This window comes from Buceros rhinoceros, unplaced genomic scaffold, assembly GCF_000710305.1.
Source record: "Buceros rhinoceros silvestris isolate BGI_N320 unplaced genomic scaffold, ASM71030v1 scaffold37272, whole genome shotgun sequence".
NCBI classification, from domain to species: Eukaryota; Metazoa; Chordata; class Aves; order Bucerotiformes; family Bucerotidae; genus Buceros; species Buceros rhinoceros.
The window spans coordinates 13,903-30,270 of NW_010397810.1; the positions used below are offsets into that span (position 1 = coordinate 13,903).

Below are 16,368 nucleotides of genomic sequence, written 5' to 3' on the forward strand. Positions count from 1 at the left end.
AAGGCGGCAGAGGGGAACAGAACTTCTGCACACAAATCCTTAATATATTAAAACCCCAAACTCATAGAAAAAACAAAAACCACATAAAATTCAGACATTAAATCACCACAGAAAAAAAGTCTGTATTTTCAGGACAAGTTTGAACACTTACAGCATAACATGAGGCACTGGAACAGGCTGCCCTCCCTGGAACTGTTCAAGGCCAGGTTGGATGGAACTTTGAGCAACCTGGTCTAGTGGAAGGTATCTCTGCCCATGGCAAGGGGGTTGGAACTACATGAACCCAAACCATTCTACGATTCAATGACTGGGAACAGAAAATTGGTCAAACGTTTTCTCAAAAAAAGTCAAATTGGGAGGATTATCTATAAACAACCACTTTTTTTTTTGTAACTTAAAACCTTGTTATCAGTCCACCAACAATCCACATAAAGATGCAATGATTTGCCCACAAATGCAAAATTAGTCATAAAATTGCAGTGGGATTCCATGAACTGTAAAGAAATTGAAGTTCTAAGAGAAGTTTTGGAAGACTTTACATCAACACAGTCATTTTGTACAAGCGAGGAAACATCTTGCCTCAGACAGAGCCGTAGGTAACAGATGGTGCCAATGAGAAAGCTTACTTTTATGTTAATTACTTAACCCCACAAAACCAAAAAATACAACAAACAACTTCGAATAAATGCTGATATAAACTGGTATATGCAGAAAAGAAAAAGAGAGTATTTCTACTACATAAGAACAACACTGTCACACTAATATTTAGCTATCTTTCCCAAACACAAGAAAAGCATTTACATTTGAGAAAGCTTGGATACATCATTTTGAAACCAGGATTGTCCTATTTTAAGCAAGCTCTCCAAATTCACTGTACTTTTAAGAGTAACAGATTTCAGAAGCTAGTTCTTCAGAGCGTCTCTGTTCCTTCCTCAGTAAAACAGCTTACTGCTTTCTCTTCTCGCTATTCAAGCTACAAAGGACGACTTTGTGGCTCTAAAGATAAGAGATAGTCCTATCTTGAGATAGGACAGAAGACAGACTTGTTTCCAATGGACTATGCAGACTAGAAGAATTTCCAGAATACTTACAATTTCAGCAGGTATCTATTAAAAGATAAGGATTTTTATAACACCTGAACTAATTTGTACACATACGGTAAAAATTACAGATTTCCCAATCCTAAATATAGAAAGTGGAAAACATTAGTTCTTACAATCAAAGTTGAACACAGTGACAATTTTACCATCCTTTCAATTTGACCTAAAGGAATATTCAAAATAGAATTCACAGTCACTGGATGAGTATTAGGAACATATTTAACACTAAGTTGCTTGCCCAACTCCTGAAAGCAAATATATCAGCATACTCCAATGTCGTTCACAATAGCTCTTTTTCCTTTAAGCAGTGTGCTGTTCCATCAATTTATAAAAGCAGATGATGCAAGTGGGAAAGAAAAGCCCTAAACTATACAAAAGTTGTAAACTATGCAAGCTCACATGCCCCAATAAAACTGGACTATATATAGAAGAAAAATGTCGCTATTTAAGTTTCTATCTGTAACCATCAACTAGAAAAATTCTGCAGTGTGGACCTAATCAAAATTCCCTGTCTTCAGCAGTATAAGAAATGCATTACTTCCACATCTGTAAAACCTAGGCAACGTCTTAGGGAGACTCTCCCAACACTGCCTCGGTGTTGCATCATTTTAACAAACTCAAGATGGGCAACAAAAATGTCTGTATGTTTTCAGCCTTACCCATTGATTCTGCCTCACCTCTCCTTTGTCCAGTTGCTACTCCAAAAATCATAGAATTATAGAATACTTTGGGTTGGAAGGGACCTTCAAAGGTCATCTAGTCCAACCACCCTGCAATGAGCTGGGACACCTTCAGCTAGTTCCCATTGCTCAGAGCCCTGTCCAACCTGACCTTTAATGTTTCCACGGATGGGGCATCTACAACCTCTCCGGACAACCTGTTCCAGTGTCCCATCATCTGCATCATAAAAAATTTCTTCCTTTAATCTGGTCTAAATCTTCTAGTTTAAAACCATTACCCTTTGTCCTACTGCTACAGGCCCTGCTTAACAGATTGGCCCTATCTTTCTTATAGGCCCCCTTTTAAGCACTGAAAGGCTGCAATAAGGTCTCCCCAGACCCTTCTCTTCTCCAGGCTGAACAATCCTAAAAAAATATCATCTTCACTGTCTCATTATGGTTGCAAAATCCATTCTTTCCTTTCAGAAATTCATCTCCAGCTTCCTTCTGAGCAACAAATGGAACAAATAAGACTTTTATCTATCTTCCAGGTGTTTTTCTCCATATCAAGAATAGCCTCGTCTACCTACCTGTACCCTTTTCCATTTTGATTTCCATGTATATTCTCTGCCAGTTACGCAAGTTGTCAGAGCCATGAGGCCTACCCTGCACCTGCTTAAGAGTTAATTAATGTTATTTTCTGAATAATTCCTGTCTCGCCTAATTATTGTAATAAAAGTTGCCTGCTTGAAACCTCCTAAGTAGATATGTTAGCTTGCGTGCAGATTTTCAACTGAAGCACCTAATAGCTTTGAAAGCCGCATGAACATTAGTTTTGGTATCGTTAGTATCTGTTCCAGTATAGCATCTGGGACAATATGGATATTTACATCCCTCCATATCATGAGATTTTACTGGTGTGAGTGGTTCATGAGTCTAAATGAGTGTTTACATTGCCCAGATGTTGTCCAAAAAGAAAAAAACAGATCTCTACATGATAACTTAAAAATTTTACTTTATGATCAAACACTTTTCTCCATTTCTTCCTCCTTATTAATCCACCTGTGACATTCAAATTAATTTTTCCTGGATTGTAGGGACAACCCAAAACTCCCTTCCCTGGTTTCCAAGAATCCAGATGAGCTCCGCAGTTCCTTCTGGGGCCCACAGGTGGCAAGGCTGGTTGATATTTCTAAAAGCACTCCTTAAATATAAGGGAAAACCATGTAAGCCTTTTATTACTACTGAAAATGACATCCTTCACATAATGAACTAGGATAAGCCAATCAGACATGACTCAAAAGACTTCAACTATAGGCAGATTGAGTATGAAAACCAAACCCTTTGGGTCATGACAATTACTTGGCTTTACCACCAGCTGTGTTCAAAATTTGTTGTGCATACCAATTAAAAAAAAAAAATCACTGAGAAACTCACCTATTAACAACTTCCTCTGGCATTCTGAAAAGTTTATACTCTGCTGTATAAGGCAAAGCTGACTTAAAAACACATTAAAAAAAAAATAAAGTGGTTCCTAACAGAATTTGCTGCATTTCACATTCATAGCAAAATTGATATATTCATTTACCTCAAAATCAGAAACAGACAAATGTCAGGCCTGATCATTAGACAGCAGATTCTTTGCTCATCGACTTAATCACAGATTTCAAGAGCAACATCAATTTCTTAAAACACATGATTTCACCACATAGGTTGTTTCCAAATTTTTCCACTAAGTTCTGAATCAAGTGCTAAAGCAAAAAAACCACCTGACCACGCAAAGGACTTTCACTCTTTAGAGTGCATTGTCACATTCTATTTAGTCATGCTAAATGTATCAATACTTTACAGCTTAGATAGGAAAATGGGGGTTTGTAACTTGCATGCGCCAAGCTCCTAAAAGAAACAAAAAAACCAAACAAACAGATCTGGCCACCAGATGACCTCAAGACAGCGATCTTATGCAACTTGAGCAGCTACCACTAGATGGTAGCTACGTATCACTAGTTGACGGCAATGTGCAGGTAAGCTCAGTAAAATGTTAATTATACTTCAGCTGAATAAAATTAAATTTTAAAAGCTAACTTCACTTGTTTCATATTTAAAACAAAGTCAGTCCATCCCCACCTTCCCCCCACACACAAACCCAAGATCTTTCTACGAACACTGTACATAACAGTCATGGGAGGAGGTGGGAGAGCACATCCGGAACAAGCCATCATTTCCATGTTCCTCTCACTAGAGAACTGTTCTTGATGCTTTTCTCCTCCATTTTAGCTGAGAGAACTTATTCTAGGTTGCCTGTGACCTCTACATGAAACATTTAAACATATCCCACCACGAAAAATGCCCAAAAGATAGACATACTCTAAATTTCAGTTACAACACAGATCCCAATTAAGCATACGCTTGCATAAATATCCGTCAATGTATACACACTCACTTTGTGCATTTTATTCATAGGTGAGCAAAGTTGGCAGTAACACAGTCTCAGAATAATCAAGAAAAAATATGATTTATAAAGTATTTTTTGTGAAACGTATAAAATCAGTGCTCTTTGAATTCAGTCTCAGCTAATCAGCTATTTGAAGAGAAAGTTGCCAGTTTATCCAAGTAAACATCTGCATTCTTAAAGGTGGACACAAGGTTCCAGGCAAGCAGTTTTGGACAACTGCATGTGAGTATCACTAGAGCTTTTCTGGAGCCTTTGATTCCAGTTCAGCTTCTGCACAGCAGGATTTTTACATACTGCTGTGCTCCTAGCTGTAAGCTAACAAATCTGTCTTCAGCTGTGATTTTAAGGACTTAAAACATACTAGAGCCAACAATCCACTTGACCTCCAAGTACAGTTCTAATGAAGGCCTGAACCAGGATTTAAAATCAAGAACAAGTTCACAAAATACACAATCTAAGTAGGATAAATACAAAAAGTTGCAGCACACACGGAAGGGGAAAAAAGAAATGAAGCCATACCTGACTTTGCCACCAAGAATATACACCCTTTCTATGGTTCAGCTACAGAAAGAGGTCAAACTATAAAACTCATTTTGTTATCATATGTATTTATATATTTGCTATGTGATGTAGACACATGTATTTTTATCCCAAGATACAAACACCACTGCCCTAGTACATCAAACACCAACATGAAAAAAGCTTCTGTGGAAGTTCTGTAACCTGTATCTGTAACAGTTGAGAGACTGTGAAATACATTAAAGAAAAAAGAACTAAGATGAGATCTAGGTTGAAAGACATAAGATTTCAGTGGTTAATCAGATTTCAGTGGATAATCATTCTGCTTTCACCCTGATGAATGATAAAAATGACAGCTACATCCCCAACACCAAGCTTCTATCCAGGCTGCCAAACACTTTTATTTCAGAAAGAGAAAATATCCTTAGAAATTAGAAAGAAATACACAATTGGCAAAATAGAAGCACCTTCTTCCTAGAAGTAACTTTTAGTGGCTAAATCTAACTTTGCTCAGTGCAGTACCTAAATTAGAAGACATGCACAGCACACACACAGAGTACCTGAAGAAGAGCTACAGTAGTGCTGGTTGCAATCAGACGTTACCTGAAGACCGTACATTTTTGCATGACAGTGGTTAGTTTAACCTGAAAATGATCATGGTTGGATTTGTTCCAAAAATCCACCCAGCTATTTAATTCACTTTGTTAACATCAGCAACTTTTTATATGGCACATTACCTTTCTCTAATGTTTTTTTCTGCTTGAAAACTGATTATCAGATTTCTGTGATCCAGCCTTTAACTCAAGTTCATAGGCCAACTAGAAAATGACAGATTTTCCCAACTCGTAGGTAACAGTGCAGCCTTGCTATGCCTCAAAACATTTGCTATGATTTTGCTTTGTCCCCTTGTCTGTGACAGACGCCACAGCTAAAAAGTGCAACGTATTTGCTTCATCTGGAACAGGAAGTGTTTGAATCTGTGTACAGGTAAAAAACCCCATTCATTACAGTACATTAACGTAGTTTATCACAGCTATCTTTTGTATTCCATATAAAAAAGTTACAGTTAAGATATACCTCAGCAGGTCTGCGATACAAGATAACTTACTGAAAAATGCCAACATGAAGATGCCATCATTGCCCACTCTAAGCTGATCTGCATCACTGAAATCATCCCGTGGTGGATACTCTTCTTCCTGGATTTACAGGTTAGTGATAATTTAGTGAAAAGTTTATTTTAGAATAACTATCTGTAGGATTAAAGTATGAATTATGTTTCTAAAACTAGAAGAAAATTGACATTTCTGTAATACTTTCACATCAAGGAAGTTTAAAAGAAAACTAACTGGTACCTACAAAACAAGTTTTATTTGTTGCTTATATTGACAGACTTTAATGAAGTTATAAATTATTTCAAATGAGTACTTTGACAGTCTAAACCAACATAAATCTATTTTTTTACTGTAACTATCTTGATATGCAGCCAAGCTATTAAATATTTTTTGGAAAGACATTACATTTTACGTTCTATTTTCTTCCTGCAAGAAAAATATTTTAATGCTTCCCAAAATACAGAATAAAGTTTTAGAATACGGTTAGTATCTTAAAATAAATTGCTGGTGCAACAGCACTACACTAACCAATTTGACTCTCCCACAACCCACAGAAAAATACACGCAAAGCAAAGAAAACCTCTAGGGACACTAGAGGGCGCGAGCACACTGAAAGTGTTTTAAAGTCTACACTCAGAAAGGACAGTACATTGTCAAACGGTACTTTTGTAAAGTCAAAACAATCCGAAGATTTCTCCCATCGTGTCAAAATAGCTGGATTTTAAATTATTGAAAGGATGTGTTTGTTTCATTTCTCACTATTTGATTTTCAACAGAACTTCACAAATCTTACATATGCAGTTCTGTGCACAAGGAAAACATTGCTGCAACTGTAGACTGTCAAACGTAAAACTCTTCACGAGGACAGCACTTACTAAAGAAAGCCTGGTGAAAACTGTAAAACCAGTTAAACACATTACTTTTATACTTAAGAGAGTAACATCAAAACTATGCAAGATAATACAAGTTAAAGACTGCTGTCAGTAGCAGCAGTAATATGGTCTAGACATAAGCACAAATAACATTATTTTCTTTATTTTTTCTCCAATTAACATATTAGAATTGAGGTAACAAAAGACCTATTATAAAAAAAAAGGAAATCAAGGGAGATAAGTTCAAGTGAGATTTACTTAGTTGTTGGACCCACAAAACTTACTACTGAAATAACATAACTCTGATTGTAATACATCATTCAGTCACTGTACCAAATGTTACTTTGCATATTAAGTTCATAACTAAAAGGGCATCAAACAATCACAACAATCTAAAGCTCTGCCATGTGACTGACGTTCATCTTTGTCGACATAGCAAAATAATTTATGAGGACATATAGCAATTAAAAATGTGCTAGAACGAACTGTACCAACTCAAGGCAGCCAGCTTTACCCTTCACAACATGGCTATGAAACTCCAGTTGTGCTCTTCATTTCAGAAAAATTAACCAAGACTCTGTATCAGATAACTTGCTTCTAAAACACTGCTATTCACAGACAATTCCAAGGAAAGCACTAAAACCTAGCTAACCACAATCTTAAGGGGCTGTAATTTAATTCTACATAATTTCAGATGTCCCTAAATGGTCATCTTAAGTGACTAGAAAAGCATTAGTTTATTTAGCTCAACTTTGCTGAAGCTACGAGATAGATGGGGCAGGGGTGAAGGGAAGGAACAGCTGGAAACAGATTCAAGAAAGCTGCACTTGAATAAGCTTATCTCTGAAATGTTTGCCACAAAAGTTCCTTTCTCAAGTCAGGGCAACAAAAAATATTTTCAATTCTAACTTCAGGAGGTACATAAAACCCAAAACAAAATAATTTTGGTCTTTTTTTTTAAAAAAAAAACCCTGTCTGCAATGGTACTTCATACTGGCACTTCCAAACTAATTAGTGATTTATGCTCTATGCAAAATATTGCTTCAGAAAAAGTTTGCTCAACTACGATAACAAGTTTAGCACATTTGTCTGAAGCACAGGCTTCTCTGAGGCTTACATGTGTGAGAAACGCAGGTCAATACATGACCCAGAGACATGAGAGCAGACATTTGCAAGTAGGCACTGTTGTAGTAAGTGTGAACAAGCTGTATTTTATCACACTACAAGTCAAAAGGGAATTATATTAAACCAAGTTCTATTTACTGTCTCCAAAAATTGTCATATGAAAATTACCATAATGTTTCAGAAATGAAATAGTTCCTGTGCTTAAATCATGTTCAACTCGTATCTACATCATTTAGTATAATGTGGGTTTATGATTAGTCCTGACAATGGAAGACACTAACTGGTCACTGCTCGAGCTCCACTAATACTGTCTCTTTCACAGTGCTCTCATTTGATCTAGTTGGTGTCAACTGTCCTAGACTTTCTTCAAAATATAATTGTGTGTCACCATTCACTGAGGAATGAAAAGCGACAATGAAGAATGACTGTCTTCTCTGATGATGCCTAGAACCTAATGTAATTTCATACTGATAGTGACATTTTTATCAATGAGAACAATTATATATTTTATTTACATACATTTTCTTTTTAATGTGAAGAATGTCATGTAACAACACACAAATCCATAAAATACATAATACTGTTTCAGAATCTCATAACTGATTTTTGACAAATTTAGCCATGTTGAGGACCAGGGACAATATTTCTTGTTTGCTAAATATGTTGAGATCTGTATAAACAGAAAACTCACCGTGCCTATGACCAGAGAAACATCTAAACAGCAAAATATATCATCAACATAAACGGCATGTCACACAGAGTAATTTCTCTAATGTAATGGTACACAGCATCCACTGAAGTTGAACCTATTAGCTCCTCTGAAAACACAGTGCTCTCCATAGAATTCTGCAAAAAGAGGACTGTTCTTCCCCCTTTTTAACTTGTTTCATATTGAAACCTAGCATGGTGTGAGGTGAAACAGACACCTTCAATCAAATAAAGAACCCGAGTTTTCAGGAACCCCTTGGATAACTAAACTGATGTAACTCTTCTCAGTGGAGTGGATTTACAGAGAAAGAGTTCTGAGGAAAGGGTCAGGTTACTTAATAAACCCCATAAATGATACCTTCAGCATACAAAACAATATGGAGAAGTTAATGGTGGGGGGAAAAGTCACAATAAACCCCAGAAGCATTTGTTTGCCAGCAGGAAAATTCATAGTTAAAGTCTAAACTAGAGAGAACTATACCATACCTCTGGACGACTGAGGAATATCTCATCAAACAGACTCCTAGACTCCCTAAACTGGGCGTGCTAAGCATGTAAAAACAGAAAAACAGAAGACAAATGCAACTGAAAAGCATTAAGTAAAAGCCATTCATTGCAACATACAAACAAGTAATTTAACTGTTAGCAATATTTTTGCCCATTTAAATTGAACTTTCAAAACTGAACTTGAGAATTTGAAAATATTGAAAGCCAGGGTAACTAATGACATAGGGCCACTATAATTTCTTTGAAACATTGAGCTATCCAGAAGCATTTGAAATAAATAAATGTTTATACATCATCTATACTTGTAAGACAAGCTACACAAGGAACTACAAAAACAAGTACTGAAAGTTTCAGTAAATGTTAGCTTTAGATTGTTCACACAGTCTCTGGATGCAGGGCCTGTGAAGACATGTTTAATATCATCACAGTTTTTTGTAAGATCCCTACATGATTCAGGGGGAAAAAATATGAAAGCTGTTTATTTAATATGCTGCCTTTTCCTCTCTTTTGCTTGAGGAGTAGGTTTGTAGCTTTCTTTACTGCACACTTTGGACCATACCATGAAACAATTATCAGCTCCATGTATCACTCAGATTAACATAAGGACATTTAACTTTTTCCAGCTGTTCATATTATTGTAGTGAAGAGGCAATATATCCTTGTTTTACAAGGAAGAAACCAGAGGCACAGATCACAGCAAAACTGAAATTCATAATAGCACCTATTTCTTAAGGCTGAAAATAAACACTGAAAAAACTAAGGTTTATTGTTTGTGTATGTTTCGCAAAGCGTGTAATATACACGTTAGATACTGTCTGCAGCTGTCACTGTTTCTGATTTCCAAAACAGTGAAAGTGAGAAAACAATTAACTGCATACCAGCAGTGCAAAGTTTAAGTCACTTATGTGTCCTTCCACAGGTATTCAGAGCTAAGGATCAAAATCCTCCCCCTCAAGATGGCAAACCACCAGTCTAACAATAAAATTACCTTTTTTCCTTTTTTCAGTCATCTGCCAGTTTAAGACAGTCTTATTATACAGTCTTAGTCTGCCCCAGTGTAAGTACATTGGAGGTATTAAATAAGACAGGGATTTTGTGGCATTATCACATGGTAAGGTAATTAAAATGGCATTAATTAATACTGAGCTGCCACACAATATTAGTATCATCTACAAAACTGGAACTCAATTCAGCATTTCCTACTTTTTCTCCAAATCTCAACTTTGCAATGTCAATACTGTTTCTTCAATATAGGTTGTATGTGTGCATGCATGTGCTTTTGGAATAATGATAATAATTAAAAAAAAAGACAAAAAAACCCCACCAAAAAACACAGAAGCAAACTGAGCAGAAATTCTATCAAACTTGAGATCTTTAGCAGTCAGCAGGACTGTGGCTTTTAGGTTCACTAAGTAGACTTCTGATACTAACTTTGTACTGTGATAAGTCTACAACTTTTTAGCCAGTCTCTGTTTTGGGGGAATGATGGTGTATTCCTACTGCTTTTTTGTAAGTGAAATTCTTGTGGTGTCAACACCCAGTTCATAAGTGTCAAGCCTATCATATGTTTTGGAAAAGCAGACTGTGTGTAAGTTTATTTCTCACTTTGAACCATAACCTATTCTCCTATTTCTTAACTCCAGATTCCTTTCTCTTCTTTTCTCACTCTCTGGCTTCAGCTCCTTTCCCAGTACCACATGTTGTCCCGCTTGGGTTCCTTTCTCCACTAATCCCAGTTTATCCTTCTTCCTCCTGTTTCTCATTTAAATATCTCTGTACTCCCTCCATACCATTGCTCTCCATTCACCCATGCCTTTTCTTATTTTGACTTAGCCTCACTTTCTCTGACCCCTGCCATGTTCTCTTTGAGCCAGTCACCTCCTTGCCCAACCAAAATCAGACTTCTTTTCCCACAACACATAATTTTCAGAGCTCAGAGTCATTGTCCTTCTTCCCCTCCACCTACCATCAATGCCCTTGCAGTTGAAACAAGTGGCATTTCCCTTCTAACAAAAGGGCGAGAACAACAAAACTACTTCGGGGCACACCAGACATAACTGTTTCTCAGTTCCAGTGTTTTCACCAAAAGCAGTCAAGAGCAGTCATAAGGTGTCTTGACTTTTAGTCCTGTAATCCTACTCTGATGCAGAACATTAGACAATGTCCTCTGGGGACAGCACATCTGCAGTCCCATCCCCTTCAGAGCTATGAGGAGTCTAAACATGTCCATGCAAGACTATCTCCACACATTTACTAAACTTGAAGCTCTATGTATCAACTGTGGAAACTCATTTTTCAAAAACTTGTAATTTGGCCAAAACCAGGCAGATTTCTTAAGGAAGGGCAAAAGATGTTTCTGACACAGTGACCTGAGCTTGTGAGAAAGAGTTCTCCGAAGTCAAAAAAGCTTAAAATGACAAGCAAAAACCACTGATATTTTCTTTTGGGGTTGGTTTTGTTTTTTTTTTGGCTTAGCTTTATTCTTGAAATTGGCTGTACCCCAGCTTGAGGTCTTCCCTGTGACAGGAAGGTTGCCTCTCTGTCCAAAACTTCTACTCCATAAGGTTCTACACATACAAAGTTAAAAGCCACAAGAATCTTCCAAGAGAGTTTCACATGTCTGAAGTGTCACAGGACTGGTAAGCGGACCCTAAAAGTTAAGATCTGGGTTGCTATTGTGCCAAGGTTTACTATTTCAGGTTGAGGGTTCCATTCAAAAGTTTTACTTATATGACAAGCAGTAAGAAAACTATGTAGTAACCATGTTCCTGATAAAGAAGTTAAAAGGTTACAACTTGAGATCATCCCCTCATTGCAGAAACTGGGGAGGTAACTGTGCAAATGGTCCTGGTTCTGGGCTGCATTTAGGAAAACAGATTTGTTAACATCTTCACTAGCAACGTTACACAAATCCACTTAAACTTTAGCTGTGCAAACCGCAAAGTGAAGATTGTGCATTGAGATTACGGCACCAAAGTCAAGGAAGGAACTGCCTCCCTCTGGAGGAGCAGAATTTTTTTTCCAGTCATAAGTGCACTGCAGTCAGTGAAATTTTAAATGTATCTCAAATGCAAACACATTTGATCTGAAGGTGGAGATTTTTAGTGAAAGCACTGGAAGCCTAATTTGGGTATAGTACCTTACGGCCAATACTACCAAATGACAGAATTTCCACATTGCAAAACTTGAGGGGAAAAAAAAGGGAAGAACTTTGTTTACAAAACTAACATTTAACACTAGTTATAAATACCAATTCTCTATTCTGAAGACTATATGCTTTGTAAAGTTAAGTACAAAACTATAAATACTCAATATGTATGTCTTTTTTTACTGTTTACTGTAACTCACGGTGTGGGGGTTTTTTTGCTTGGTGTAAGTACTTGAAACATTTTTTTGGACTTCAGTACTGAAGTTCTTTTGGAGCAAACAGCAGGGACCTTTCCTTTTAAAAAGTATCTACGTTATTTGGGTTTTGCCCTTTCTAAGCTGTTGGAATTCTCCTTCTCTGAAGGTCTACTTTGTTCATTAACGCTTTTTTACCATCTGAAACACTAAATATCTGCAATAACCCTATAAAGTAACATTAGCAGTGAATTCCTAATTAAAAGATGAAAAAATACTGGATAAACTACTAAAATAGGGCCAAATTTGGCAGCTGTAACTCAGAAAAGAGTGAATACGATAGACTTTTCAAAGTACTTACAATCTCTATACAAAACCTAAGCATCCAACATATTTATATCACCAGCCCACCATTATTTTAATAAATACATCATAATACGGGCCCAATTATTATAAATAATTAGATTAACAGGATTCACAAAGCTGAAATAAAGCAGAACTGTATCACTTACTCGCTGGGCAACTTCTGCTGCAGCAGCTGCCATTGCTGCAGCTTTGGCCTTCTCTGCTTCATCGTAAGTAGGAAGAGAGGTAGCTACACTGTACGGAGGTGGCACAGGATAAAATTCATTGTGTGTTTCTGTTCAAAATAAAGAGGTTATGTATTTTCAAGCCAGAAAGATGTCAAGGATATTAAATTTTACATGCACATAACTATTGAGGTTTAAAGTATTTTTTTTTCAACAGAGGCTGGAACTGGTATTTGTATTTTGAGTTCTTATAAGTTTAAAAGAACCTTTATTTTTATATAATAAAACAATGAACAGCTTTACGGTGCTTTTTGTCGCTACTCAAGGCAGAAACTTCAACCTAGATATGCATTAATTTATGAACAAAATGATCATATTTGCTGAGTTACATCCCTAGGCATTCCAACCAAAGGCTTTTCATTAAATCAAACAAAAAACATGCATAGAAACATCCTAGAAAGAAAAAGCTTTTACTTATAACAATTTATTAGTTACTTGAGAGCTGTAACATGCTGTATTTTCATTAGCTTGGCCTTGTTGCTAACTCCAGTTGTTCTGTGAAAATCAGTTTTTCCAAGATTTCCATTTCACCACATTCTTTTAAAAATGTTCCTTCTATCAAAACTGACCATAGATTCATTCTTATGTACTAAAATATTAAAACATCATCATAAAGAATAAAATCATTAACAAAATCAATACAAACTATTTACAATACAGCTCGAGCTTCCTCCTACAGCCAGCTGTAACAAGAGTGCTTACGTGGTAACAATTTGTCAGCACAAGTCACGTGGTAAAAAGATTTGTCAGTACACCAACACAAAGATGTTATATATAGGGATAATTCTGCATAGCTATGTGTTATACCGCAGCATCGTACCACTCTGAACCAAGTGCTGATTCATACGCGCTCCTCCCTGACAAGCTGTTATGCAAGAAAAATACCTGAGGTTGCAGCTGCTTCTACAGCTATGCTACAGTAAGGTGGAGGGGAAGTATCTGCTTCAGATAAGGCTGCTGTCTGGGGACTCTGCGTGGTCTCTGTAGACGTGGAAGGCTGCTCAGCTGCTGAAGACTCTGGTGGGTCATCCTCATTGTGAAGCTTAGAAGAAAAACACAAATTTCAGACACATTCAAGAAATACTTTCCATGGCAACCCAGTACTTGCAGAACCATCTTCAAAAAAGAGAGAATATTACTCTTCAGTAAAATAAAAATTATTTACAAAACAGCACATGACTACTTTAAGTAGCTGAAATCAGTACATCCAGTTAAACCCTTTTAATGAAACAGCTAAAGAGAATCTCAACTGCCCTTTTTAGTTTTTTCCCTAGAAATGGATTTCTTCTCATCAGGGATGTTCACCGTGCCTTAAAAAACTGTCTGTTTAAATGTTTACTACACAGGAAAACGCTGACTATAAAATATGTTCTATTATCAAATGTTTTAAAAAATTTACTTTTTTTTTCTTAACTACATTTATAAAATATATTAACCCATTTTAAAATACAACAGGTGAGCAACACCATCTTTTATTGTATGTCTAGAAGAAATAAAAAAGTAAGACATTTCTACTTCTTTAGCTGGGATTTTTATACTCTTGCATCTTGTCAGTGAGTGTCTCCACTCAAATGCTAATACTTTTCAAAACATTCTGCTTTTCTTTACAGTCCGGAAAGAATCCTTTCCCTATAAAACTTTAAGTTGCTGATTTGTTTCGTTGTTTTTTTTTTTAATTCAGTTTTAAAAGTACATGTCTAGTTACGCATATACAGAAATAAGAATCTGGATAAGCGAGAATGTTGTTTAAAACCATGGAATTCAGATCCAGCAACTAATATCTTTTCTTAGAGAAGGTTTTTTTGATTATTGTAGATAACTTAATAGTGTTCAGAATACAAACTGAACTTTAAGAGGAAAGAGTACTAGCATTAAACAAAGAAGTGCTAGCTCCCCTTAGTGTAAATTACAAGATAAGAAGCCTAGAAGGCAACTACTGAAGCATCATATTTATAACCCGGAAAATAAGAGTAGTAAATTGAACATATCTTTAAAAAGAATTCCGTAACTTCAAATTGGCAGTTCCTATGACCACTGTTCAGAAAAAATTACTGTAATTTCAATATGAAAAATATTAAGAATACAACTACATTAATTTTGTATTAGACAAAGAACAATCAGGTTATTGGAAAAAGCACATTCTGAGAAGAAAAAATGCTACATTCCTTGTTAAGTAGTGTAACATTCACACCAAGACTATTCATATCCTGAGTATATCAAAGTTCACAGAATAACTGAGGCTGGAAGGGACCTGTGGAGGCCATCTGGTCCAATCCTCCTGCTCAAGCCAGGCCACTACAGAGCCAGCTGCCCAGGACCATGTCCAGATGGCTTTTGAGTACCTCCAAGGATAGAGACCCCAAAACCTCCTAGTTCCAAAACCTGTTCTAGTACTCAGTCACTCTCACAGCGAAAAAGAAATAATTAAAAAAAAAATCAAGGGAGTAATTGCCTATGTTCAGAGGGAACCTGCTGTATTTCAATTTGTGCCCATTGCCACAGGTCCTGTCACTGAAAAGAGCCTGGCTCCATCCTCTTTGCACCCTCCCTGCAGGTACTCAGACCTGATCCCCCCTGAGCCTTCTCTGCTCCAGGCTGAACAATCCCAGCTCTTTCAGCCTGTCCTCATAGCAGAGATGATCCAGCCCCCTTCATCATCTTGGTGACCCTTTGTTGGACTCTCTCCAGTACGTCCATGTTTCTGTCTCACCAGGGAGCCCAGACCTAGGCACAGTCCTGTGGTCTCAATGATGCTGAGCAGAGAGGGCAGGGTCACCTCCCCCAACCTAATGGCAGTGCTTTGCCTAGCGCAGCCCAAGATATTGTCACTGTTCTTTGTGACAAGGGCATAATGCTGGCTCATGTTCGAGTTCTGTAGGTTACAAATTCCCTACTTTTCTTTCTAATGAAAAACTAAAGATAACAACAGGAATCACAAGCATAGAAGACATTTCAACAGTAGGCAGGTAAGCTGAAAAGATAGTTCAAAGGAAAACAGAAAATACTTCAAAAGAATTTGGTGCAACAGAACATCATGCAATTTTCATATGGCTTCTACCAGATGCCTCTCTTTAAATTAGCAAAAGTGATAAAGCTGGCTAGGGAATTTTTAATTGTTTTTCAGGAGTCCTTCCACTATAGCTTAAGGGCACAATACAAACACGAGCACATACTATTAAGAAGTCACCTTCAAGAAACTGATACTGGTTACTGAGGGGTTTTGGGTAGCGAGCCATCAGGTCATTTAATGGCTAATCAGGGATCCAGAAGAAGTACTAACCTGAGAAATATATATAGCCATTTAGAGTAGTTAAGGCCAAAGAAAACAAAACCATTTCAAAATAACCTAGTATATTTAGGGATACAGAAAGCAAGTGAG

General features: G+C 36.9%; 1 protein-coding gene across 1 annotated transcript in view; it reads right to left on the reverse strand.

Moving 5' to 3' along the window:
* LOC104488802 (NEDD4 family-interacting protein 2-like) overlaps positions 1-15,852 on the reverse strand; it is a 25,743-nt gene extending 9,891 nt beyond the window's left edge. The window contains exons 1-5 of the mRNA XM_010130882.1: positions 15,700-15,852; positions 13,875-14,031; positions 12,912-13,039; positions 9,037-9,096; positions 5,842-5,929 (exon numbers count right to left, since the gene is read on the reverse strand). Of these exons, the coding sequence (XP_010129184.1) occupies positions 5,842-5,929; positions 9,037-9,096; positions 12,912-13,039; positions 13,875-14,031; positions 15,700-15,852 (586 nt within the window). The remainder of the gene's footprint in view (positions 1-5,841; positions 5,930-9,036; positions 9,097-12,911; positions 13,040-13,874; positions 14,032-15,699) is intronic.
* Positions 15,853-16,368: the final 516 nt, after the last annotated feature.